This window comes from Thunnus albacares, chromosome 17 (genome assembly GCF_914725855.1).
Source record: "Thunnus albacares chromosome 17, fThuAlb1.1, whole genome shotgun sequence".
Lineage (NCBI taxonomy): Eukaryota > Metazoa > Chordata > Actinopteri > Scombriformes > Scombridae > Thunnus > Thunnus albacares.
The window spans coordinates 10714883-10739684 of NC_058122.1; the positions used below are offsets into that span (position 1 = coordinate 10714883).

The 24802-nt window shown below is 40.5% G+C and overlaps 1 protein-coding gene across 5 annotated transcripts in view; it reads right to left on the reverse strand.

Annotated features, from left to right (window-relative positions):
• The window catches only part of cacna1ha (calcium channel, voltage-dependent, T type, alpha 1H subunit a), a 170202-nt gene that overhangs the window by 116572 nt on the left and 28828 nt on the right, over positions 1-24802 (reverse strand). For 3 of the 5 annotated variants that reach the window (XM_044331854.1, XM_044331853.1, XM_044331856.1), the window contains 3 exons: positions 24393-24533; positions 12440-12544; positions 922-1388 (listed from right to left, as the gene is read on the reverse strand). In XM_044331854.1, coding sequence (XP_044187789.1) covers positions 922-1364 — 443 coding nt within the window. In that variant the 5' untranslated portion in view covers positions 1365-1388; positions 12440-12544; positions 24393-24533. Of the gene's footprint in view, positions 1-921; positions 1389-2613; positions 3080-12439; positions 12545-24392; positions 24534-24802 lie in introns of those variants that run through there. The other 2 variants (XM_044331855.1, XM_044331857.1) reach the window with 2 other exon arrangements.

The following is a 24802-nucleotide window of genomic DNA, read 5'->3' on the forward strand; positions in this document are numbered from 1 at the left end:
CAACATTAGAACGAAGGCAAGCCGAGACAAATCAGATGCACAATCAGTGGAAAGATGTTTTCATAGGTGACCAGAAAAGAGCATGATGCAATAATGTGAAAGCCAGTCAGTGTTGGGATTCCCTACAGGCTGGTCTCTCACTTTGCTCTTCTACTGATGATGCCTCAATGCATACATTTGCCAGACTTATACATTTATTTATGCGCCTACAGGCAATGAACACTTAGGAAACTTGTCCATTAGTGGAGGTTGCCAGAAAACACAGTAGAAAAACACTTCAGTGGTCAAATTTGCACAAGCAAAGCAAACTTTGGTTCAATCAACCCCTGTTAAAGGCCACACTGCTTCTTAAACTCAGCCATACCAGTGACCAAATTATCTTTTAGCCATATACGGCAGAACACAAACCAGATTGCTTCCATTGGGGAAGGATTAAAACAACAAACCACTCTAATCTCAAACCAGTGCAGAACAGAAATTCAGTAGAAGAAACATCTATTATTCTCCCAATGAAGATGCACTCATGGCAACTGGACCCTGACCAGTTATTCATACATGTACACATGGCACTTGTGTGTAAAATGATGACAGTGTGGGGAAATTCAACCCCAGTAGTTGGACAAATGACCTGTCAGATTTCACCAGGGTGGAGCCCCACACTGGTGCTTGTTTAGTCTCATAGAAACATTCACAGACAAGTTGATACATTCCCATGGCATGCGTAAAGCTTTTAGGAAGCCATCATTTGCACCAACTGGCTACATCATCATGTTTTGCTGTGTGTTTTGGTTGTATGAATCACATACCTCTTAATCAAGGGACACATGTAAGCCTGGCGATGACCACACCTACAGGACTGAGGACATATTTGGTCTTACCAGGTGTCAGACAGACTTAGGTTTCCAGCATATGAAAGGATATGGATTACAGACGACGCGAAGACACCAGTTGCGAGGCCTTGTTGTTTGCTTTAAGCAGAAGAAGGCCACGGGGGCCAGGACTGGGTACGGCTGCTGCTCCTCCTCCTCGGAGACACAGTCTGGATCGCGGATGGGAGCCGTGATGCGAACTCCCAGTGTTGGTCCAACTTCCACTTCCAGCTCCGGTTCCTGCTCCACATGCTCCTGAACCTCAGGACTCCATTCAGCTTCACCTCCTCCTCTACTGCTCTTCCTTCTCCTCTCCACCTCCTTCTCCTCTTCTTCCTGATCACGGCCTCCTCCGGGGTCAACATCAGGGCCCGGGGCGTCATTCCGGTAAGCCGTAGGTATAGCGAGCCTCACCTCCTCCAGCACCTCCTCCTGTTCCTGCCCCTCCGGGCACTCTGCGTACTGAAAGCGCGCTCTCCCCTCGCCATCAGTCATGATAGAGCATCAGGCAGAGCCACTCTGAAGGGAGGTCATAAGGAGAGGGGTTAGAGAGAGGTGGAGAGAAGGAGGGGTAGAAAAGACGGAAGACGGTGTGACGAGAGCGACAGAGATAGAGACGCTGGAGAGGACAAAGATGCAGAGAAACAGTGACAGAAAGACGGTGAAAGACAGAGATCAACTTAGGCAAAGGAGCAACTGGAGAAAAATCACACAGTGAGCCAAAAAAACAGTCAGGCCGTTCCCTCCTCCAATCCCTCAGCAGTAACAGTACTTGCTTCCAATCAATCTAGACACAGATTTTCAATATCCGTTTACTAACCTGGCAGCGCTCGAGGCTTTCAACGAGCATTCATTTCACAAAGCTCTTTATCAGTTCAAACAGTCCCTCTTTCTCTGTCTCCACTTAGAAATGAACTATTCCTTTAGTAGACAATAAAATGATCACACAAAAAAAGTGACAGGGAATATCACACAAATCTAATTAATATGATACAGGAGATAAATTAAGATCACCATTGAGACAGATAATGCTTTGCTGTTTCAGTGACACCCTACAGGTAGGAAAACAACATGCATTAAGGTAACTATCAACTATATGGGTGCCATAGAATCATATTGTGATATTGTGGGAATAGTAGGGATTTTTTTCTCTCTCTCTCTGTCTCCCTCTCTCTTCCTGTTGCTATGTGATTGAACAGATGGACTGCTCTGTCTCTGGTCTACTGGAGGTTTTTAGCCCACACCACGCACTGGTGGGCAGGGAATGCGCAAAAAGAAAAAAAAAAAGAAAAAAAGAAAAAAAAACAAATGTCACACTAATCCTGATTATTAGAATAAGTAGAATAACATCGAGAACAAAACATTAGTCATTAATATCCAGCTAACAGACTTTTTTTCTTTTTAAGGGCTTTTTTTAATGGGCTTTGTTGTCCCTCGTTTGCCGTTATATGAGAAAAGCGCATCTGACGCTTGAGGCAGTTGTATGCTCTCCTGAAGGGATTGTCTGACAATGAGGCAAAATATTAAACATGCTCTCCATTGAATAGATGTTGAAAACTACTTACATATATTTTCAAACGGTGTCAGAGGAAATAAATACCGCCTGAAGGAATTAAGCGCCGGTCACCTGTGGTTTTTTTTTTCTTTTGTTGTCATTAAAAGTGGACGCATGGACTCAATATATATTAAAACATAACAGTAGGTTACTAACAAACAGAAAAAACTTTATTCTTTTCAAATATACCTTATCGAGACGGAATCGGAAGTTCCCATAAGCATGATCCGTGACTTTCCGTGTTTCTAGCGCACCCAGCCTTTCTCAGCAACCCGGAGCTTTCCTTTCTTTCTTCCCTCTCTGTCCAAAAAAAAAGATATCCTTACTTCTTTTGCTTAAAAAAAAAAAAAAGATCAAAGGTAATCCGAGAGCCGTTAAAAATCACTGGAAGTAATCAAATAATCTCTTGAAGTGGTCTTGGTTTGCGCTTTGGGTGAAACGGGAACGTCTATCCACATCCATGCATCCATCCATCCGTCCATCCTCGCTGAGGTGTTGGTTACGCAGCGTGGAGCGGAGATGCGCGCGGGAGGCTCGGGCTGTGTGGGTTGCTGTGCTGAAGCTCCGTGGATGATCTGACAAGGAAAAACTTGGCCCAAGACCCGGGAGCCCTGACACGTGACGTGATGCCCGGTTATGGAGACGTAGCGCACAGCAGGAGACACACACACAGACACACACACACATACAAACACACACACACACACACACACACACACATACACACACACATACACCAAAAAATGCAAGAAAGAGCCAGGCTGGCGCGCACGCATGCGGGGTTTCATGCATCACCATGCAGTCAGCAGCAGATAATGAAAACGGAATGAAATATATATTAGCCTGTACAGTCCCTGGGAATAAGAGGCAGAAACACAAGGTATTATTATTATTATTTAAACAAAACTGGTTAGGCTGTTATTTTCTCCTCTTATTACACAAATATTCTATGATATTCCTCTAATTTGCAGTCAAATAAAATGCTGTAGAAGCACTGCAGTATAAACAGGAAGCTAAATTGAGGGAGGTTAAGTGGGTCTGTATCTCCTACAGTATGTTTTCACAAAAAAATATATTTATCCAAAGGCTAATAAGTAACTGTTGGTCTCAATAGATGATGTTTACCACCTCATCTCATCTCATCATCAGAAAACAAGAAGTTATGACTGAAAGCTGGTGTGCAAGGCAGTTCGGGCGTTGTGGCCACAGTAGGTATTGCAGGTCAGGTGACGCTCACTGGCCCTGAAAGACTTCTTCCCCAAAGTTTAAGCTAACATAAACAGCTGTAAAAGGATGATTTTTTTTTTTTTTTACTGAGCATCACAAGCACTTGAAATCATTCTTTATATTATCATTTTTGTCCATTAGGTCCAATAAAAATAAAAAAAAGTTTCAAAGAGTTATATAAGCAAATTATTTTTGTGTCAGAGCGGAGTTGGTTAGATATGTTCTGTAACATCTGATTTAGGCAATTAAAATCATTTGTGATGTCAGATCTCCACAGGATTAGGGCCAAAGAAGCTAGAAACCAGTACAGTAAAGAAAAGTAAAGAAACTAGTACAGTGAAGTCTTTATTTTACTGGTAACAGGTTACTTGTATCTGGTCTGGATCTGCACAGTCAATCCCATTTTGCGGATCCGTTCTGAATCTTATCCCTCCGGAGCAGATCCAGCGATTAAGTTTCTAATGTTAGCTAGCTAAAAGATAACTGCACTGGCATTAATGTTGAATGTTGTATTAATCTTAAATGTTACATTAGTTTTTATATATTGTAAACTACATTAAAAACCATTAGAGAAATACGTCCAGTACGTGCTGAGAAAATGATTTTTTTCCTGCTTCGCTTCACATATGAAATTGAAGCTTAAATAATGGGAAAATGAAACAGTGGCTTTTTAAAATGGTTTGTTTATGCATTTACTCATGATCAACTTTATCTTCCATATTCTGCCCGGCATATTTGTCACGGTTCAGCGCCTGTGTTCAATCAGGCCACTGCTGCTTCTGTGCCGCGTCAACGTCTTTATTGGCAATTTGATTTGACAATCAATTTAAACTCCCATGCTGCCTGGATGATCAATCACAAATACATACACTATATTTAATGAAGAGCGTTTTACTTCGATGAAGTGGGGGGAAAGAGAATAGGAGAGATGGAGATAGAGAGAAGGGGAAAATCACACATTGAAGGAGACAGTGTTGAACAGAGTTCTAGTTTAGTGTTGTACATTTGGTTTGCCCTACTGTCAGGGCCCATGCTGGTAAACCCTGCCGAAACCCAACAGTAATTGACATCAGGATGGGCAGAGTGAAAAGGATTCAAAGCTCCCCTCAAACTCCTCAGGGGTCATTTAGATCTGACCAGTGAGACGTGGCCACAGCAAAAGCTGCATGTCATACAGATGTACACACACTGAGTTTGTGCCAGATTTTTGAGGGAAACAAAGACAGAAAGTCATGCATGTGCCCCCAGTAGATCATTCACTTTCACACTCCACACCAACACAGAAAAAAATAAACAATAAAATTGCTTTGACTGCTTTTGTTCCTACTGGAAAGTAAAGCGGCGGAGCAGTGGTACATATTCATCTGAAATAGTGGTGAACACATTGGCTAGCCTACCAAAGTTTTTTTAGGATAAAGCTGGAGTCTTTAAAATATTTTTATTCTTATTCATAAATTAAAGCAGACAAACAAATATTATCCTAAGCTCTCAAATTTAATTACAAGGTCAATCTTCTTATACATTATGCAAAAGAGTTCATATAAACTACACTCAGGGCGGGGAGCAATCTACTGGATTGTTTTGTTCCTTTGCTCATATCACATAATGAGGAAGTAGACCAGCAAACCAGTCTCCCCAACAACCTGACGTAATCCTTTAATCTCTGTGTGTATACATGCAAACTGATATGAAACGTATAATCTACACACTTCCTGATCCTGTTGTCCCTCTCCTCATGTTTACATGAAGCCCACTTACTCTTTCTAGGTTAGTTGTTCATATCACCTCACAACTATGGCATTTTGACTAGGGGGATATTGGTTCATTTTAATGTACAACTGACTTAAAATGATAAACTGATTCATGTCAATCTGCAACCAGATTGGCATTAAACTGTGCTTAACAAACTGAGGGAAATAATAAAAGCTGTGTACTGCAATGATGCATGCAGTGCAGTAATTTTTCAACCAACCAGTTAACCAGACTTAGTCAAGACCCCGAAAAGGTCACGACCGTCTATCCATTGAATCCACAATAACCAGAGCAGATGACAGACTCTCAGCTGGGTGAGAAAATGTTTAACCAACCTTTGTACAAACACACTCTTTAAATATTGTAATGTTAAAATATGGTTTGTTGTAAAAACACTGCCAGTGACTGTCTTTCATTGAGCAGCACTGCCTTACGGCTCACAGATCACTCTGAAGCATCAGCTACACTGGAACAAACTAAACAAATGCTGGGCACACGGATGCGAAGCCGCTGCCAACCTTCTCGTTGCACAAGGCTACGCTGATCAAAATAATAATTTGCCAAAGGGTTCATGTTCTTCTCCAAGACCCTTGGCAGTGGAACCGTGTCCCTGAAAGCCAATTAAGGAGTCATTTGAAGTAGTGAAACTGAAGGGACAATGGAGACACCCTTGAGGTTTTATTCAAAAATGATGAACTTTGTCTAATCTGTAGTTGTTAGAAATGAGGAGAGTTTACATTTTGTAGCTTATAGGCCATCTATTCACACATCCCAATGTTATTCATGGTTTATGGTTTCCTAAAAGGGGGGGGGGGTCCCAAAACTGTGGATAATTTTATTTCATGTGGCAGTGATGAATACAGACATTGAAGGGTTTGCTCAAGTCCATAGTCTTGCTGAATCACCCTTTCCTGTTATCTGTCTGTGGAATGGGACACTACATTATCTTAATATCAATCATGAAGACTTGGAGGAAAATGCTCTACATTTGTGCGTGCGTGTGTGTCCATTCATTCTCAGCTGTGAGCAAAAGCAGGCAGTGTGCTGACAGATCAAACTCAGCAGCACACACCCCTCTGACAACTGTCTTTCTCTCTCCCACCTGTCTGTCTGTCTCAAATCCATCATGTACAGGGTTGGAGCTCATATCCTCATTACCGTAGTCTTGGACCCAAAATGGCTCCCATGAGGCTTGTCCTAATGTTGGCTCCAGTTTCACTCTGCTCTAAGCTGTGTGTACAATGCCTGAGAGCCTGGTTTGAATTCGCTCAAGGCATCTCTAACCAAATCATTTTCTCTACAAACTCTCAGCAGTAAATATGAGATTTTTTAAGCAAAACAAAGCTGCTCCTGAACTGGCGACATAATGTTGATTTTAAAACAATTCACGATACATTTACCCCCAAATCCCTCAAGGGGGAAAAAAAAACAACTGTGTTCTATCTCCAGGGAAGAAAACATCTCTCTTCACTCACTGTATTTAATTCATTTATACAATACGTATTGCCACCAGTCTAAATCAATAGGAATGTGTGTGCATCCCACAGATAATCAATACTCCTCCTGCGCTCTCTGTCTTCCATTCCCCGGCTGTCCCAACCACTTCCCCATCCCCCCATCCCATCCCATCATCCCTCGTCCTCCCCTCCACTCTTGACTCCCACGCTTTCATCATCCAGCCTTTCTTCCTGCTTTTCTCATCTCCTTCTCATCAGCAACCATCACTTGATCCTACTAAGTGGGATTTTTGAAGTACAGTGGAGGAGAAAAAAAAAAAAAAGAAAGAAAGCCGTGAAGCGTTATCATTTCAAAACGATATATAAACCTGAAAAAAAACCGAGCATGCAATCAGACACAGACACTGACAGATTACATTTTACAGCGGCTGACAAAGTGGAACTGAATTGTAAGCTTAGATAGTTTTTTTTTTCCTTTAATAGAAAAGTAAATCTTCATGTGAATTATGATGTGAGGTGCATTGTGTTTGGTTGTAGCACCATTAAAGGATAGTTTCACACTTTTTCAAGTCTGTCTCAAAACAACCGTCAGGTGCCCATATGAACAATGAAAGACGTTTTCCTCGCTGTAATCATTCCTTCTATTCATAGTGGCTACTAAAAGATCCCCTTCAATTGTGTTTTCAATATAAGTGATGGGGGCCAAAATCCACAGTGTATCCACACAGTCATTTTGTGCAAAAATGCATTGAAGAGTTTATCTTATATGATGATATCTGCCACATTTACAGTCTTTTCTTGACAAGACTGTAACGCTGAAAGATATCTACTTGATTTGACCAATTTGGACAAGTGAAGCTTCATATTAGCTTTAGATAAACTTTTAAATACATTTTTGCACAGAAGGATGCTTGTGGATTTTAGCCCCTGTGACTTACACTGTAAGTTAATTATGAAGGGATCCTCTAATGGTTTGTATGAACAGGAGGAATGATTACAGCAAGAAAAACCTATTTCAATATTCATTTGGACATTGTGAACCTTTAATATGAGTAAATTACATCACATAATGATGAAATGCAGTAAGAAGAGCAATAGCAAACATGTCTCAACACACATGGAAAAGTGCAGTGGCTACCGAAAGAAAAAAAAAAACTTCTTTGAGAGAAACTTCATGAAAAAAAAATCATGTCTGCCCGCAGTGTTTGATTGGCAAGTGATCTCTTGAGATGTTCAGGGCAGAAACACAACAAAGACATCAAAGATGTCTCCGAAGTGATGAATAAAAACAAAGTTCTCTCCCTGCTCTATCTCACCTTGTCCTCTGATCTACCTTAGTTAAATGAATATATAAACTATCCTTTCCTCGTTCATTCCACCCCTCATTTCTCTCTCCCCCTGTCTCTTGGGGCTGGAGTCTTCTCATTAGGCCTGCTGACGTATACGAGGAGGGGGAGACCCTGCATGTCTTCTTTCAGAGGGCTTCCCCCAGCCGCAGCAGCACAAGCACTTATACGCTGTACATGTGGAGACAAGAGAGTGTGTTTGTGCACGAATGTCACGAGTGTATTGCTCAAAGCCACTGAAATATGCACAAGCTTGATGTATTATTGAAATCTAGCTAAGAAAAGTACACTGAGATACATAAGAATGCGAGAGAGAGAGAGAGATGGCATAGTTTGAAAGAAAAAGAAAAAGGATGAAAGAGATGGGGTTTTTTTTTTTGGTGTGTTTTCATCCCTCCTTCTACTGTAGCTGCATGCCAAAGTAATCATTCTAATTAGGGTATGGGAGAGGAAAAAATATCTTTGCATTCATAAACACAACAGGAACAGAGGAAACAGTTACATAATGGCGCACACACACACACACACACACACACACACATACACGCAAAGTATGGAACAACCTCATAGACAGCTTCAGAAGGCAATCTGTCATGCTCCAGAGTGCATTCAGCCATGCAGCTCAGTTAGGTCGACATGTGAGACACACCTGTATATGTGTGTGTGTGTGTGTGTGTGATGCATAAAGGGGCATTAGATCTGCTCTCATCTGCATATAGCCTGTGTACACGCATCATTTGTCAGATCATCCGCATTCACTTGCTTATAAAAGTGTATAATCATTTAAACAACTGTGTGTGTGTGTGTTAGCTTTTGTATGTGTTGAAGTCAAATCCAGTCCTTATTTCTCTGGATGGCAGTCTAATGCAGACCAGCCACAGATAAAAAGTCTGTCTGGTGACTGGTGGCTGGCTGGGAACTGAAGATCAACAGTATACAAACAAAACTGCATTCTCTGAAATAAATTACTGTATGTGTTTAGGCCGACCACCCAAGGTTCTCCTTTTTTATTCTGTACATCTTTGTTCACCATGTTTTTAAAGAAAAAGCCAACTGTAACTGTTCAACAGTGTCATATGCTGTAGCCGTGAAAAAAAATCAGTGCTTTAGTGCTGCTGGAGGACCGATTGGATGACATTTTTCTCCTACTTTGGCATTCTTTTTACTGAGAGACTGGTGGAGCAGACAGAGGTGTTTATGGTTGATTAAGTGCGTGTTTACATCCATTTATGGCTAGCTAGAGTGGAAATCAGGCTCATGCACATGTTACCGAGTTCAAAATCATTTATAAAGTACAAACATGCATACTCACATCTTTATAAATCTGAGATATTAAGCTGTGCATACGTATAATTCTGCTTTTGTACACAAACAAAGTTTTAGTCTAAAACTTACATGGTTTTATACATCAGGCCCACTGACATTTAGATGCAGTAACATGTTCAACAGCAGTTTGACTCTCTGAGAACGAACCAGATTTCATTTTGAGTGGTATAAGATGCCAGCCTATGCACTACAACTCCCTGATGTGGCCGTGTCTTGTACAGGGCCGTCCCTATTACAGTTTTTCTATGATAGGTTACATGGAACAAGGTTCAATACTGAGTACGCATCTTCAAAACTCTTCACACAGTCAACACTACATCAACAATTATGGACCAAGCTGTGAGAACCTTTGCATTGCTTTCACACAGAAAGCATTCCATGACTACAGCCTTCAAATTTCCTGAATACTTTTCTCGCTCAAATACAAACAACCGACAAAACTCTGTGGATCTGCTGCCAATTTTGCAAATGCTTGCATACTCACTTCAAAACTCTTCAGTTTATGTTCAAAAAATGTATTCATGTGGGCAGCAATTTGCAAAATCATAACCACATCGAAATACATCTATATTGAACCAACCCCCACCAAAGCCAGTTGAAACCTTTCCTGCTGCATTTCTATGAGCTGTAGAATACACTGCAGTACATTCTATAGACGGGTGCAATTCTTACTGTACAATATACACATTTCTTACACTATCAACAATAAAAATATATACACACTATAAAAAAACTAGAGATGACAAAGTGATTTAACTTCAAACACTGTCATGAATAGATGCATCATGTGTTGCCTGTTGTCAATGTTTTTTTTATCTCAGTGTGCTCTGATTGACAGGTGAGTTGTTGTGTTAGTGTCTGCTGGAAGATTTGCTTTTGTGTGTAAAAAGAGCTGCTGTGCCCAGTGGTGTGTTGGTAAAGTCGACTGTGTAGAGGATTAAAATGTATCAGTATTGAACTTTGTATGTAACCAATCGAAAACTGAATGAGTTTTAAATGAATTTACTTCTCACATACATTCACACCTACAGTACCAGTCAAAGGTTTGGACACACTTTTTCAGTCCAGTGAATAGGAAGGTGTCCAAACCTTTGACTGGTACTGTATATATACACATTCACTCACACACTAACAGTAAATGATTACACAGCCATGCACAATACATACACACAAAAAGCAATGCATATACTGTATACACACACACACACAGTCTGTTGTTTCTATCCTGAATCTGTTGTATCCATTTATTTGTTTCATGCCCACCCAGGGCTTTTAAAATCATCATCTTTAGCTAGATGCCCTTTAAAATCTTTATCTGTTTTGTCCCAGTTAAATAAATACATCAATAATAATTAAATAAAATATGTCTCTCTTACGCAATCCTGCATCCTGAGTGTATCTTTCCCATTAATAAATAATTTAGGTTGTTTATTGGAACACCAAATTATCTTGTGTCCGTCTGTCTGCTTTCATCTGTTGAAAATAAAAAGGCATACACACACACACGGGAGGTGGCTGCCTGCTGGTCTCTTGAAAAATATGAAACTCATTTTAAATACAAAGACCTGCAGGTTGCAGGGCGTCCTCACCCACATACACCCCTACTGGTAGACTTCAAACCAGTTCAGAGAGAGAGAGAGAGGCTGGGACCAAAACAGGGGAGAGAGGGATGTGTAAATAGAGAGGAATAAAGGTATACAAAGGGAAAGTTAGATGGAGGGAGAGCAAAGGTAAAAAGAGAGTGAGACAGAAAAAGAGAGTGCTGCATGGATACAGGGAGAGAGAATGATTTGTCATGTAATGACAGTAACATCTGGATTATAATCTGGTGTTGTATAACAACATCTGGGAGCCTTCTGCATGACATTATATTAACACATATATAAAAAACCACAAACAGAGCAACCGACCCTCCCCAAACCTACATATAATACTGGTAATGTCAGTGAAACATGTTAAACTTTTCCTGCAAAAGCTTGAGCTCAGTTATGAATTTGTCCATGCATCAGGTTTTCTTCAAACAGTAGTCAAATTGTGCATGATAACAATAACAAAACATCACTTTTTTTCTGCCACTATATTTCAGTTATGGTATGTGTTTAGACAATTGACAAATTGTGACTTAAATTGAGCAAATCCATAAATCTCAGTCAAGTCAGCAGTTTCGCTTCCTTTAAGAGATCTTCAAGGGCCCAAAATTTAGGACGTGGTCTGGAGTTGTACCTGTGGAAAACAAACCCAAAATCGATGTGCATAACTTAAAAGTCCCCTCCAGTAAAAAAATGTGTTTTTCTTCTTGCTCCTTCAGTTGGATGTTTGAGCTTTCAGAATGATGCATGTGCACAGTTGGACACTAGAAGGCTGTTTTCACATTCATCTGCTGAAGACGGAAAGTTTCTCCGCACTCACCTTAAATCTGAGTTTGAGGGGCGTACCTGCGAGCGTGATTTGTGACATCACGACTAGTTTGGAACCAATCGAGAGACGGTATTGTGTGACGTGCGATGCGGAAACAGCGTACAGTGCGCACACACTGAGAATAGACTTTTCATTGAAGTAGGAGACATCTTGTTAAACTTTTGAAATGACACTTATATCAGTCAGCTGCATCAGGTCAACAATTTACTTTTCACTGCTGAAATTCACCTGTAAGTTGTCTCCCTTATGATGCAATTTTGAATCATTTTCTGTTTGCTACTCATACTGCTTAGCGGAGGGTTTTTTTTTTTAAATTGGGACACTCGGCTACAGTGTGAACAGTCAAACTTTGATATCAATAGGGTTATATAATTAGGGAATAATGCTATTGCTGGGGAGTAAATGCTATTAAACGACATGTTAAGATGTGCAGATAACTTGTTTCAGGTGGGTTTCCCCTCCTTCGCTTCTTCCCTCTCTACCACTTACCACCTGTCTTTTAAACCATCACCGTGTGTTTCTGCTCGACGTTCCACTCCATGCGTCTGAAACAGTTGTCAGAAGAGTCTGCACTGTCTGTCACATTATGAGCTCCTGCAGAGAGAGACAGACATAAAGTCAGACAGAGACAGTAAATATGTGTTGAGAGTGAGCGTGAGCTGAACAGAGACACACTAATAAAAGTGAGACAGGAAAGAGGAGATGGTGAAACAGAGATGGAGTGAGGGAATAGAGATGACACAAAGATTAAAAAAAAAAAAAAAAAAAAAAAGAGCAGAACTTCCAGTGCTGAGTCATACAGCTCTCTGACATGTCACTACGCTTCCAGAAACTTCTGCGCAGTCCTCGCATACTCAGCTGTGTGACGACATGCGTGTGCATTTATGTCTGAGTGCTGATGCAGCTGTGCATTCCAATCAGAGAGATTTAACCCTCTCGCCCCCGCTGAGGGCCCCACCCCCTCCACCATCTTGTCACATTATCCACTAATACCCTCTGCTTTCCTGCCATCTGGACTGGTCGCTGCTACCAGTCAGTATATACAGTATGTGTGTGTGTGTATGTGTGTGTCTCCAGACTCAAGCTTCAGATTCACAGAAAGACAAATTAGCTGGTTTAGGTTTCCCTCTGCTATCTTAACATAAACCTGAATTCAAAGAATCCAGCTGGATTTTCACTCAAAACGATGTTCACGGATGCTGCGTTTGGTTCGCATGACTTACTGCTGCCAAACTGTGTTTCGTGACGTACTGTATACCTGCAGGGACACATCTAATTGATAATTGCAGAGGAATAAATATACCAGTTTACCAATGCAAAGAAAATTGTTGCCATGATTTGCAGGTGTTGTCAGTTTACAGAATTTTCTCACGAGGCACCATTATCTTTACTGGCTACATCTCATCCTGATGACCGTACTGTAGCTGTTACTTAGCCAAAAAATGACTGTTGTGTGCATCTGTTTTGTCCAACTTTCACGGCAGCAACAATTGAAAATGAAAGAACCTTTAACTCCCTAAAATATTTCTCTTTTTTAATAACTTATTTTTTTTCACTTAGAACCAAAGCATAAACTTTTAATGATGACATCATTTTTTCCAGCATATTCATTTCCCAGAGGTTCTCAATGACTTTTTACTGAGACGGATAAATATCACTCGGTGCAGCAGAATTCATAATGCAGAGTGCCTGAGTGCATTGCCCGATATTTACGGAATCAGATTTAGAGAGGAAAGCAAAACTACCCACAACCGCATCATCAACTATATCAGCTATACAGCGTCATCTTGTACACCACAGAAATGTGTAGAGGAGTAGCGCAGCATTAACTAGTTAGGATTCATACTAGACTTGCTGCATAACCTCAAGTTGTGCACTAAAAATACTTTGACAGTGAGCTTTGATGAAGACTTGACAATTAAACCAACTTAAGATAACACTGAAATTTTGGCCCTGAACAATTTTATGAACTGACAACTGAACCTGGGTGATTGGTTTGAAATCTATTCTGTCAATTCTGAACAAAATGCCATAAATATTTATATTATCAACAGTATAATAGAAGACAATTAATAAGTTAATGCTGAACAAAGAGGTGGAAGTTACTGTGTACTAACAGGAAATGATCCACCCACAGTTTATTCTCATTTGCCATTGTCTTTCTGCTTCTGTTGCTCTGTCTTCACTAAACTTTCAGCTTAGTTTCATCATCCCCGTTTCTGCTCACAAAGAGCAGCACACACACACACACACACACACACACACACAGAAGAAGCAAATACACATGTGACAGACCTAAAACCCAGTAAATATGGCTTTTTAGATCTGAGTACTACAGTATCACCCTCCGTTACAACGCACATGTGCATGTGAGGAGGAGGGTGCATGTCCGCATGTGTGTATGTGAGTTTGTGTACTCCGAGGATCATGAGGTTAAAGAAGAGGATTCCTAATGAGGTCTGCGGCGGCATCGTCTCCACGGAGTTGGCTTGACTGCTCTCACTAATGAGACAGTGACACACACACACACACATACACACACACACGCATACAGGAGCAGTGCTTGAAAAGTCTCTGAACAGACACGGTGAAACACTATTTCATCCGATCTGCCTCCAAACAACCCCACTCACTAATCCGTTCCCTGGCCTGCAAGCGTGTGTGTGTGTGTGTGTGAGGCCAAAAGGTCCTTGTCCTGGCAGCTTCTCATGGTTAATCCCCCCATCTCTCTCTCGCTCCCTGTGGCACCTCACACTCTTTATCTATTTCTCTCTTTTGCTCTCTCAATGCTTCCTTCTTTCTCCATCTTCTAGAGAGAAAGCCTTCATTTTTTTCCTTTTCCATTAATTTTTTGTTTTCGTTGTATGCTGTGGTGTGTGTGTGTGTGTGTGTGTGTGTGTGTGTGTGACTGGTTGGGTGGGCTGGTGTAGGATTAAAACATATGTTCATCAAAGAAGGATTACTGTCCAGTGGTGTGATCTAATCTGAATACAGCCTTCACAGGAGAACAACCTGCTCATACTGATCTTTTACACACACACACACACACACACACACACAAACACACACACACTCACAGCCGTGACCTACAGAGGTTGTGAGGTTAGTTGTGCTGGGTCACTGAACCTACACATTGCCAAATGATAATCACTGTCCCATCCAGCTAACCAATCAGAGGACTGGCTCTAAGAACAGATGGCATTGACTTGTTAATCTGGGTGTATGATTTTGTCTTGAGCTTTGATATGTTGCCTCCCTTTTTTTTTTAAGTTTGTGTCAATCATCTAGGTTGCCTCTCTCCGCCGTGTGATGTTTGCAAAAAATGTTGCTGATGCATGGATGTATCAATTCCTGACGTTATTTTATGTGCATTATGAAAAACTACTTGTGGTGAAAACTTGGTTAAGCATTAAAACTTTTAACCTGAGAGCACACAAGCATTTTTTTTTACTGTGTCTGTGTTTCAGCATCTTGCTCAAGGACGCTTTGATCCACCGACCCAACTATTATTGGACACCTCGCTCTACCACCTGAGCCACAGCCATTACACGCATCGCAGAGTGATTGGGGAAATGTAAGCTGGAGCCGGATAAAAGTAAACGAGTAATAAATCTCCCTGACAACGCCGCTCTTCAACATTGTGCCAATCCACGTCCATCCGAGGCTTTCCTTGACTTTGTATGCATTTGCGGTTTTATTTATGTTCTTATCGCTTCGACTGTAAATTGACTAACAGGCCGGTCTACCTAAAACGTGGTGCATTCCTTTGAGGTCTGTAACCAATGTGTGTTTGTGTGTGTAGCGAGAGAGAAAGAGCACTTGTCAGTTGATTTATGGGCTTCTGGGAAGCTGCACAGTGCAGCTGCTGTCATACCACAGATCAAAGGGGATTCCTAGACAGGATGGAAGGAGGACGGGAGGAGGTAAAGAGGACATGTTGGATGGAGGGGAGAGGTTGGTGCGGCGAGGAGAACTTAATGAAGCCTGCTGCACTGATGTCAGCTGGTTTGAAGCTCTGAACTTCAGGAGATGCGTCCGCTCTGGGAGAGTGTGATGATGACGTTAGACCCTTCAGATCTTGCAGTCTTTAGCTGATCAGTTTGTGACCACAACTTGCTCTCAGAGATGGAAGTCAGAAAAAAAAAATGAAGCAGCTCAGAATTACAACAACACAGAAAGGGATTAGTGGGCTTTCAACTGGGAGCAGCCATGTGATCAATAAAAAAGAACCACAAACGCACTGGATTTGCACTCACATCTCTGTGAATGATGGAAGATTAAAACATCCGGAGCAGCAACATTGTTGTTCCTGAAGGTTTTGATGTTCAGTTTAAGTGGAAAATGTGTTTGTGTGATTCAATTTTACAGTAATTTTGGAGACTGTAGTTAATTGTATTGTGTGATACTCTGAGGTGTTTCTAATATTCTGTACACACCATTTATATCAATGAGTTCAGACTAAATATTCCAGTTGTTGCATTAGACTTCATTAGCTGGGTGTATCTAATATGTTGGTAACTGAGTGTATATTAAATTTGTGTGTGTATTTACTGTTCGGTACAAGTCGTTTGGACACACCTTCCCATTTACCTTGATTGAGAAAGTGTGTTCAAACCTTTGCTGGTACTGTATATTCCACAGTTTTCCTCCCCGAGTTGCGTTATGTTTGCTGCAGCAGCCCATTATTCTCATGATGATTATAAATCTCATCTAATCTACAGAGTGATGCTGCTCTACCCTGCTGCTGGTTATGTAGCCCTTGTAATCCAATTGGTGCGTCGGTTGCTAATTCTGCCAAACAGCAGACGTCGATCCAGATGGCATTAAAAAATCACTCCAGGACACCGCAGTTAATTCACACACAGTAAATAATTTCAGCTGTTTACTGCAATAGAAATTATTGTTGTTTAGACAGTGAATTTATTTTGTCAAGAGGTTAAAATAACAAAACTTCTTCCTGTAATACCAAAAGTGTCACAGATAGTGTTTTTTTTATCAAAGCATCAAAATTAGACATTTAATTATGTAACAAATATTTTTTTATATATAACTTAGCATAGACATTTAACAATTACAAGCAGTAAGGTATTTAACAATTGTTTAACAGTCTGCTTACAACTCTCTAATACAGGTTCACATTTCGCTCATGATGCTATTAAGTTTCCTCCTGAGGCATCAAATATGTTTAGGGAGCACCCCGGTAGCTGAATGGTTACAGCTCACACTACTAATATCTGCAGCATCCCTAGTTCAACTCCAGCTGTTGAACTTGTTGCATGTCTGCTTCTTCTTTTAGTTCCAATGTTCTTTTAAAGTTTCTTGAATATTTTGGTGCCAAATACCAATAATACACTGTTAAATAGTAAGTAAAACATTGTTTGACAAACCCATCCTTATCAACATCAAACTGAAGAAAAAAAAGCCAAGATGAGAATTTCTGATGAAAATGACTGCACTAAAACTCTCCAAATACCTTAGTTGACCACAACCAATTTTCAAAGTCAATGTGGTAAAGGCAGTTCCTTTACATTTTATCAAGCAAAGTGCAGAAGTGGCATGAATGCAAACAAAGTTCAAGGAAAGATGTGAACAGAGCCAAAAAGAAGCAGATTTGCTCAAGGTGCTGTCAATGGAGGTGAAGAAAAGTTTGTTTGAGTTGAACTTGAGTGAACATTTGCAGCAATCCATTTTATATGTAGAGAGACAAAAAAGCAGAAAAGGAGAGTAACTGAAGAAAAATAAAGCTATGTCTGGATATCAGTCTGTCTGAGCTGTCACACACACACACACACACACACACACACTGTCGCGGCTTGTGGTTGCAACAAGCATCAGTCTCAGGGAGAAACAACCCTAGCGATCAAACCGAGCTGAAGGTTCATGTCACTTTGTATACATTTGTTTGAGGAGATAAAACACTGATGACTTTGAAAAGAGCTGCTTGAGACGGCCTGGTGGCATAATGGTTGAGGCACATACCTGTAACATTCATGGTTTGATTCCTGAAACTGAAGCAGCTAAATGGAGTTCAACCATCATTCATGTCATTTCCAGCTGTGTAAAAATGTCTTCTGTAAAAACTGTGAAATTTGACGTTAATCTTAATAGTGTCCCAATTGCTAATTGTATACAGAATGCACTACAGTATTGTTCTAAAGTTAGGAAAAATAACCAATGTTCTTACATTTTGTTCAAACAGGAATGATACAAGACAATAGGCTTCATGCATGTATGTTTTCATATTTTTCTCTTATATCTATTCTTGCACAAAGCAATAAGAAGAAAATAATGAAATCCTACGTGGGATTCAACAAACTCTCTGAACTGCCTGAACTTGTCATAAGTCATTGTTTCAGCCTGATGAAAGCCACCTGTTCATGAGGAGGTGCGCATTCATGAGACGTGATCATTAGCATAATCCACGCCACTAAAATTGTCAAATAAAGCTCTGTGTTCCGCTCCATTTGTCGGCGAGTTTCATTCACAAAATGTTCCCAGAAGAGTAAAAAACACTGCGCGACTTCAAGTCCTGCTTTCAGAAATCAGAAGACAAACACATAACAAATTTAGGAGTGACAGTAGGAGACGCGAAGCAATTAGAAAATATGAATCCGGCTAACGTGTCATCAGAGCAGCTCTGTGCTGTGACAGAAGGAAAGAGGGAATGCTTTGACGTGATGTCAGATGCTAAAAAAACATCTCTCTAAAGCAAAGCGCTCCGTGATGGGAGGCGGTGGGATGTGACAGTCACAGAGATATTAGAGGAGAATATTATAGTCTACAGGTGATGTTACACTGTCAGCTGCGACAAAAGATGATACTGGACAGAGACATGTGGAGAGACACAGAGGCAGCTGTCAGAGTGAGAAAAGTTTCCTGACTACTGAAATGTAGAAGTTGCTGCGCCAAAATATGACCATCAAAATCATAAAATCTAAAAAAACCTTTCAAATAAACTGGCAGCTATGATGATGAAAACATGGTAGACAGAATATAAATTTCAAATTAAGTTTGTTTACTTATATATAATTTTTTTCTGTTAATTTCAGTATCATATTTAAACTCATTATAATTGTAAGTCAAACAAGTGCTACTCCCCAGTGAAGAAAGGCAGAGATTATCTATTCATGACATGTATGACGGTTCTGGACCACTCATACATTTTCTTCATACCTAAGAGTAAATTCTAAGTATGAGAGAATTGATGAATGCCATAAATGCTCTTAAATCACTCGTACGTGCATTTTATTAACGAATTTGTTCGTGTGAGTCAGTCTTGCATGAGGCCCATTGTGTCAAAGGATGTTAATCCAACTGCAACTTTGAAATCACACTTCCAATTAAACTTCACAAAGAGGAAGAAATTAATTACTAGTTCTTATTGTTGTTGATTTAAAAAGACCTGGAGCCGTCCATCTGCAATTTGTTTTAATATTCAGCAGTGCAATTGTTTCCTTTGTGTAATGAGGAACAATAGTGTCCAACAGCAGATATGTCTAATCCTGCAGAACCATAACTTTGTGACCATGTTATACAGGATCTATATAAATGTGCTGATGAAAAAAAGCAGGAACACAGAGTTAAATCATATCAGAGGAAGTGATGGTGTAGAGAAGACAAGACAGGGGAGAAATGAGAGAGTATATGTCAGTGCAAGACTTGACAACTGATGATCCAGGAACGAGAGATAAGGAAGAGGAGGAGTGAAAATAAGAAGGAAAGGAGGGGGAGGAGGAGACAAGGGAGAGACAGGCGTGTGCCAACTGACAAGAGGACTGTGGAGACAGAAGTGGGACTGTGGGATAACTTTCGGTCAGCGAAAAGAGGATGAGTCAGAGGAGGAGGGGAATGAGGAGAAGTAGAGGGTAAAAAAAGGTTTACAGAGATATTGAGAGGAAATCATTCCTGGCAGTCATTTACAAATACCAGATGGGTGGAGTTTACTGCATCAGATGCTTTAGATTCTATGCAATTTAAGCCAATGATTACAGTCAAGGGTGTTAAGTTTTTGACAGTCATTTAGTCCATTATGGTCTTTAGGATTAGGGTTAGGGTTAGGATTAGGGTTTGGATTAGGGTTAAGGTTAGGGTTAGCGTTAGGGTTAGGATTAGGGTTAGGGTTATGGTTATGGTCAGGGTTAGGATTAGGGTTATGGTTATGGTTAGGGTTAGGATTAGGGTTATGGTTATGGTTATGGTTAGGATTAGGGTTAAGGTTAGGATTAGGGTTAGGATTAGGGTTAGGGTTATGGTTAGGATTAGGGTTAAGGTTAGGATTATGGTTAGGATTAGGGTTAAGGTTAGGATTAGGGTTAGGGTTAGTGTTAGGATTAGGGTTAAGGTTAGGATTATGGTTAGGATTATGGTTAGGATTAGGGTTAGGGTTAGTGTTAGGGTTAGATATTCAAGCACAAGGATCTAGGAATAAGCATTATAGGAAAACATAAGGGAAGTGCAGCAGTGGGAGCAAGACATTAAAGACAAAATACTTACTGAAATTAGATGAGATGTATCTAATTTATAAACCTGTGAAACATCAAAGGAGTCTGAGTCATATAACGTGTGAGACAGCAACCAAATGAGAGGAACAGAAACTGTCATGGGTGGCTACATAGACAGAAACAAGACTGTAGGACAACTGATGGTCCAATTACCAGGAAAAATCACTGCTTTCTGACAGGTGTGTGTGTGTCAGTGAGAGAGAAGGTTAAAAACAGACTGAAAGAGTAAGACATGTGTTTGTGAGTATGTGTAGGTGGGTAGGTGGTGCCATTCAGGGAGCAGAAACTGTGCTTTCATATATTGCTTGTGGTTTTAATTTATTGCTCATGTTCTTTCTGTCTGGCACCAAACTGTTTGCACAATTTCTTCCGACATATAAATGTACTCTGTTAAATAAAGTGTTTGTGATTCAGAGCACAGCGCAGGATTGTATTTTTCCAACAGAGAGAGAGAATTATGGCAGAGCTGGAAACACACAGATCCAACCCTGTTACAATCAACTGCATAGTAGTTCTCAATCTTAAAAACAGGATCTGGGCGGTGGAATGAATTCCGCAAAACATATGGTGTTGATGCCAAAAGGTTTGTCTCATTGCTAGTATTGCTTGGCTAATTGCTTTGGGACTTTCATTGCTTCTATAGGCTAATTGTTTTATAATTACACTTTGCAATCAGTACTGTGCCATCCCCTGTGTATACATAGTTACGCTTATATCAATATTAAGCGTGGTAGCATTAACAAAGAGGTATGGTGTAGACAAGAGTGAAATCTATATTTTTGCAATGACAAACAAACAAAGGACATACAGAAGTCAGGAGACTGCAGTACTAAGTTGAAGTGACGTGTTGAGATTTCAGCTAGAGGTCTTCATGGGTCCACTTGGTTCTGAGGAACCAAGACCCAAACCAAGTCTAATGGGGTCAGATAGACTCTTGTTTCACTGCCACAAGTATTATGTATCGGGGCCTGTGTGTCAGTAATCTAATACCTGAGTGAATCTGAAAGGATCAGAGCATTCTCAGTATCAGCTTTGATAATCATTGATAATCAGTCATAATCGCCACAGGATTTTTAGGAAATGTGTAACTTATGTAAAAATGTATGCTGTTAAATGGCAGATTTTAAAAAAAAAGATTCACATACATTAAATTGGTTAGAAAGGTATTACTTTCTGTCTATCTATCACCAGCTATTTTCATAAATCAATCTTTAAAGCATATAAACAAAGTATTTGTTGTGAGGAGATTATTATTGCTGCTCTGTTCAATCAAGGCTGCTGTTGACTGATAAATCATCGTGTGGCTGCAGGTGTTGATGTTCTCTCTCTATTAGGTTGTGTTTGGGTCGACCGCATTTTGGATCGAATCTAATTATTCTCGTATCTATCAGGATCAGGTTTCTCTTTCTTGAGAGTGAATTTATGCACATCAGGTTTGAGGTAGGTCTCCCACAGGACTGTTTCTGGTTGGAGATTTTTTTTTTCATTTAATCAATGACCTGGCATTTTAGGTTGTAAAAGCTGTAAATATTTGTTTATAAAGACCATAAATTCCCTTCCTACATTAATGTGTCCACACTTACAAAACAGAAAAAACAAACTGAGGACATGCGTGTCTTCAGTGTCCTCTCTGGTGTGTAGCAAGACACTAGTGCAGTGATATAAACTCGCAACAGCAACAACTTTCACCTCTTCAGGACACGATATTCAAGTTCACACTATCTCCCTCAGGCCCTCTATCCCATCTTACCCCACCACTGGACAGACTAACCAACCATTAGAAATGAGTGGTGCAGCAACAGGGAAAGGATTGCGTGCCTTCTTCATATCATAAATACAGCTAGCTGAGCTTGCTGGAACCCCCATCCAGGCCTGAGGCACTGGTGCTGGGAGCTGAATCTCGTTTCCTACAGTGGTAAGCAAGCCTTCATAGCCTTTATATTCAACTCAATAATTCAGTGACTACTAACTAGACCATTAGAATTAAGCAAAACAACAATTGACACTACAGGAAGCCACTGAAGATGCTTAATAAATGTGAGTGAAAAGGTGAGTCAAGCTCCAAGCTGTGCTGGACAAAGAGTGACAGTAAGCGTGAGCACGCCCACAGAAACCTGGTTTGGGTCTATAAAAAAACAAGCGTTGGTGCAGGTATGTTATTAAGTGGGCACATCCATCACTGAATTTTCATTGAATTAGCCTCATGACATCTGGAGGACTCAGTAGTAAAGCTTAAAAGTTGTGCATTGTGAGTCAGGATTTAGGGGATTTAAAGAGTGACAGTGAGGTCACCAGAGTTAGGGGCTGTTAATAGTTCTGACAGCTATCCTGCTCTCACTGACAGGCCTCCCCGCCTGCAGTCTTTTTATTTATGCTTCTTACAGAGTGTCAAAAAAAATCAACCACTCACTTACTCGCTCTCTCTTTCTCCTCCCTCTCTCTTACACAAGCACACACACACACACACACACCTACAGGCATGACTGCAAATAAACACACACACACACAACACATACACTCAAGAAACAGAGGTGGGTGATGTCATTACAGTTTCTAGGCGACCTGTCATTGAACCCTCGGGCCTCTGGTTACAGTAGAGCTGGAAAGATGTGGTCACTCAGCTGTCAATAATAAATGAACTGTAACTAATGGGGTGTGTGTTGGTGTGTAAACAGGTTACATACAGTAAAGAACACAACAGGAAGGGGAATTCTGGGAAGCTGTGCGTGTGATTGCAAATGTGTGTGTGTGTGTGTGTGTGTGTGAGTTTTACAGGCTTGGGGTAATTAAACCGAGAGGTTTATTGTGTGTGTGTAAAACAGTCCTCAGCACAGCGGGACAGTAAAATCTCTCAGAAACAGTTTACCTTGCCTCGACACATCACTCCCTAGATTGCTTAAATCTCTTTAATGGAAGTGTGTGTGTGCGCAGTGGGGTTTGAAAGCGTGTGTGAGTTCTCATTAATCTGGTGGTGAACGTTTCACGTACAGAAATCTAAAGAAGCATTCAGTGCTGTGACTCTGGCAGGCATTTTTGCTGTCCAATAGCATAAAATAAGCATAATATACTGTATTTGCACGGTCGATGGGGTTATTAATTAATACCAGTGACTCAATCATTATGAATATATGGATGACAATATTCCTGTATTAATCTTATTAAGACAATACGCTGGATAAGAGTATCTCGACTCAAATATAGACAGGTAGAGTAAATATTATTGACATTATCATGAATTTGAAGGGTACAGACATATTAATTCCGATTTTGTATTGTATTTTAGGCCACATGGCAACCCTTCTGCTTGATATAGCATGCCAAACACGCCCCACTCTATCTCAGGTTTTTGTCATTCATGGACACTCTCCACCACTAAGTACACACAAATTTCCTGTGTTGCCATTCTCCGAGTGTGGTTTCCAGGGGAACCATCTTTACCCGTGCTCTATAACAAGTGCCTGAATCTACTCTGTGTCTGTGAAATAAACTACACTAAGAAAAAAAAACACAGAGGGAACAAGAACACTGGGGATAAACTCTGACAGTGTGATGCCCTCTGATCGGGGTGTAATTACTTGTAAATTGAGGTGTCATAGAGGTGTTTTAATGGTTTAGTTTTAGGATAAACCCACAGAGTCAGCTTAATGGAAACACAAAATAAGGCCACGAGTCTGCAGTGATTACTTCATCAGATGCCAAGGTCTCTGCCATTTTTTTGCCTCTCACCTATTCACAATCTCAACTTTCAGATAGGACAATGCTCAAAGCACATAGCTGCTTTTTCAATTTTAAGTCTGTAGGCTGACAAGCTAAGGTCTCATAAACAGCAGTCAGTGTTGCCACCTCATCCAACAGGCTGGATGTGCCCCAAGTCAGTGTTTCCTACTGAAGTGTAAGTTCTTGCATGTCTTTGTGTATGTATGTGCACATGCTGGACTCACAGGAAGGGTGACTCCAGCACCCTGCTTAACCTCATCAGTGGACGCCCAGATGAACAGGAAAAAATTATATTCTCTGCATGATGTGGAGCCAAGCTACTCCCTTACCTTCCGAGTTCTTGCCTTTAGCTGCAGCGACGTCCTCTGTAAAGAGAAAAAAAATGATTTCAAAGTACTGAGGTGGACAAATTATGGATGAATAAAATAACAAAGTAGTGTGATCTATGGAAACAGAGCTTTCTCACTGCGACATTTTGATTTGTTAAACACAGGTGTATCTAATAACATTAACAGGTTTTTCTGGTGTGTGAGTCAGTGCCGAGGCCATTTGTGTGTTCATAGGGTTTATAAATTATCTTAAACGCTGCAAGACCATGCTGACATGATCCTGTGATGCTGACAGAAAACATAAA